Below are 2,500 nucleotides of genomic sequence, written 5' to 3'. Positions count from 1 at the left end.
CACACTCGGTTAGTAAGAAGTTATTAAAGAGCAGCATTTGTGGGACACTTTATGACGATACTTGTCTGTATTCCGAGACACGAGTGATGTTGAAGTTGGCGAGAAGGGGACAAGGGCAAGGGGACACTCGGTGACTCTTATTGAAATCTGCGTGCATCTAATTAGGGTCAAACTTGGACATATCTTGGGGGAGGGGGGGGGGGCAAAATTGTTTAATTACCCCTAGAAATACAAATTGATCAAGTGAAAAACTCTGTTCAAGATGTCTGTTCCACTCGTAATGTGATGTACTGTATACATGTAGCTCCCACGAGTTTATGAGCAAGGGTAGTAGGACAAGGCCAATGGTTTATATTCCTGACTTGAAGTTGTAACATTCACAGATAAAATTACAGAGGAAGCCACTTTCTGTTCTGTTGTGTCAAGATCGTGAGTTAATTGAACTGGGTGTACAGTGTCCGATGTTCAACCGACAGAGCCAACCAGTTGTCAATGCACATTGTGCAGATCAAATTGATGCACAAGAGATAATACAAGTCTTCTTTTAACAGGGTTTTGACTCCATTGATAATCCCAAGGCGGTAGCAGCATTGAAATACATGCTTTTGTGCAAGATTATGCTCAACAGGTCAGTGAGAGGCAATGGAAGTGTGGATTTCTTTTAGGGCACTTGCAAATGCTGGCATGCTACCTTTCGTCTTTGCTTTGCTCATACCAAAGTGGGTATATGTGTAAATTATTTTACGCATGACACATACAGTGTAGTTAGAAGGACATATTAATTGATCCTTCAATGTACATGTGTTCTTTGCGAGTATTTTCGAGGCCCATTTAAAGGGGCTTCGCTTGTATGCCTGTATGTGTTTTAGGGATTTTTTTGTTAGTTAACCATGAGTTTTGAACCCAAACAACAGTAATCTGGTTTCCATTACCAATAAAAATTATCACTATAAAAGTACAAAAGCTACAAAAACGACATTTTCCTGGTGAGGTTGTCAGCAACTTAAAAAACGGTGGGCCAAATTTCTCACGGCTTCACCATTTCTTTGCAGCTCACATTGCTTCTAAAGCTGGAGACCGTGCTGACAGACTAAGCTTACAGGTCAATCTGTTTCAGTCCTGTCCTTCATTGTCTATCCGTGCTATTGCATCTCTTTACCGCTGTTGTACTTCCTTTGTTGAGCGGTTCTTGCTGTATTCCGATCTATTTTATGGGCATTGCATGACAAAAGTCCCTTTAAGGTGATTCCTTAGTAATGGAAGTTGTCGTAAGATTTTCTTTAAACTTTCCTCGATTGTTCCCTACATTAATGTGACTCGAAATATGCAATTAAATAAATAGGTCACCAAGCTCGTTCGCGAGATATAACTTGCTCAAGTTACTCATTTTGCAGGAACAGGAAGCACAGCTTTGACTTAATTCTTAAAATAACAAAACAGGTGAATTGTATTGCTCAAAAGGAATAATTTAATGTTTGTTCTATGGCACAGGCACACGTCCTTAACAGGCACTGACTACAAATATTCCTCGGGTGCGTGATCTCGAGGAGACAATTTTGTGTCCATGAGTGATGCCTACGAATCCTTTTTTTCCTGTAACTTTTTTTTCTGACGTAAATTTTTTAATTTTTTTTTACAGCAGAAAGAGGATGAGTAAGAGAATAAAATTATGCCAAAAAAAAGATAGGTCACCAACCTCGTTTATGAGGAAACAGAAAGCAAACCATGCTCGACCCCTCGACAACACTTCTCTCCGATAGCAAGGTTTCACTTGCACTGTTGGACTGAAATGTTCTTTATCATCATCAAAGCTATCACTCGACTTTTTGTTTTGCGAGAGTCTAAAAGGTTTCTTGTTTTGCTCTTTACTGCTGTGTGCTCTGAAAATGGCCATTCTACTTTCTAGAGAGGTTTCCGGCACGAAAGGTCGCCATTTTGAATTGTTTTTGGCCACGTTCGATATATTAATATTCGCACATGGCTACGAGTCTTTATGGTTAAATTCAAACATTGTTTAGTTTAGAAATATCCGTTGAGACTTGTGAGACAAAGAAAACAGAACTGAGCCGTGAAATGTGACCATAAAGCCTCTTAGCCATGCCTTAATACGAACGTGGCCTACGCTGTGTTATGCGCAGAACAGGATGCGCAGTGCAATACTAGGGAATCACCTTAAACATTTTTGGTCAACAGTTAATTTGATGCAAAACTAATTTAAAATATTAAAATACCTGAGTTTTACTACAAAAAAAATGTGGGACACAAGCTCATGCAAACGTTGGAAGTGTTTAAACGGAACATGAGAACTTCAAGGCTCTTTCTTAACAAGAATCACTTTATTTAAGTCTCAAGGTTATTTAGCCGAGCATGAGTGCTCTACTAACCGGCGAGACTACAAGTCAACTGAAATCAGAACAAATCAAATCTGTTGATTTTAGAGGAGAGAGGAAATCCGGAGTACCCGGGGGAAAACCTTTCGGAGCAGAGAAGAGAACCAACA

General features: G+C 39.6%; 1 protein-coding gene across 1 annotated transcript in view; it reads left to right on the top strand.

Moving 5' to 3' along the window:
* LOC138012995 (26S proteasome non-ATPase regulatory subunit 11-like) overlaps positions 1-2,500 on the top strand; it is a 24,570-nt gene that overhangs the window by 14,244 nt on the left and 7,826 nt on the right. The window contains exon 9 of the mRNA XM_068859952.1: positions 552-628. Coding sequence (XP_068716053.1) covers positions 552-628 — 77 coding nt within the window. The remainder of the gene's footprint in view (positions 1-551; positions 629-2,500) is intronic.

Source organism: Montipora foliosa, chromosome 8, assembly GCF_036669935.1.
Source record: "Montipora foliosa isolate CH-2021 chromosome 8, ASM3666993v2, whole genome shotgun sequence".
Classification (NCBI taxonomy): Eukaryota; Metazoa; Cnidaria; class Anthozoa; order Scleractinia; family Acroporidae; genus Montipora; species Montipora foliosa.
The sequence above is the reverse complement of the archived record's forward strand: the minus strand, read 5'-3'. Positions and strand labels throughout refer to the sequence as shown.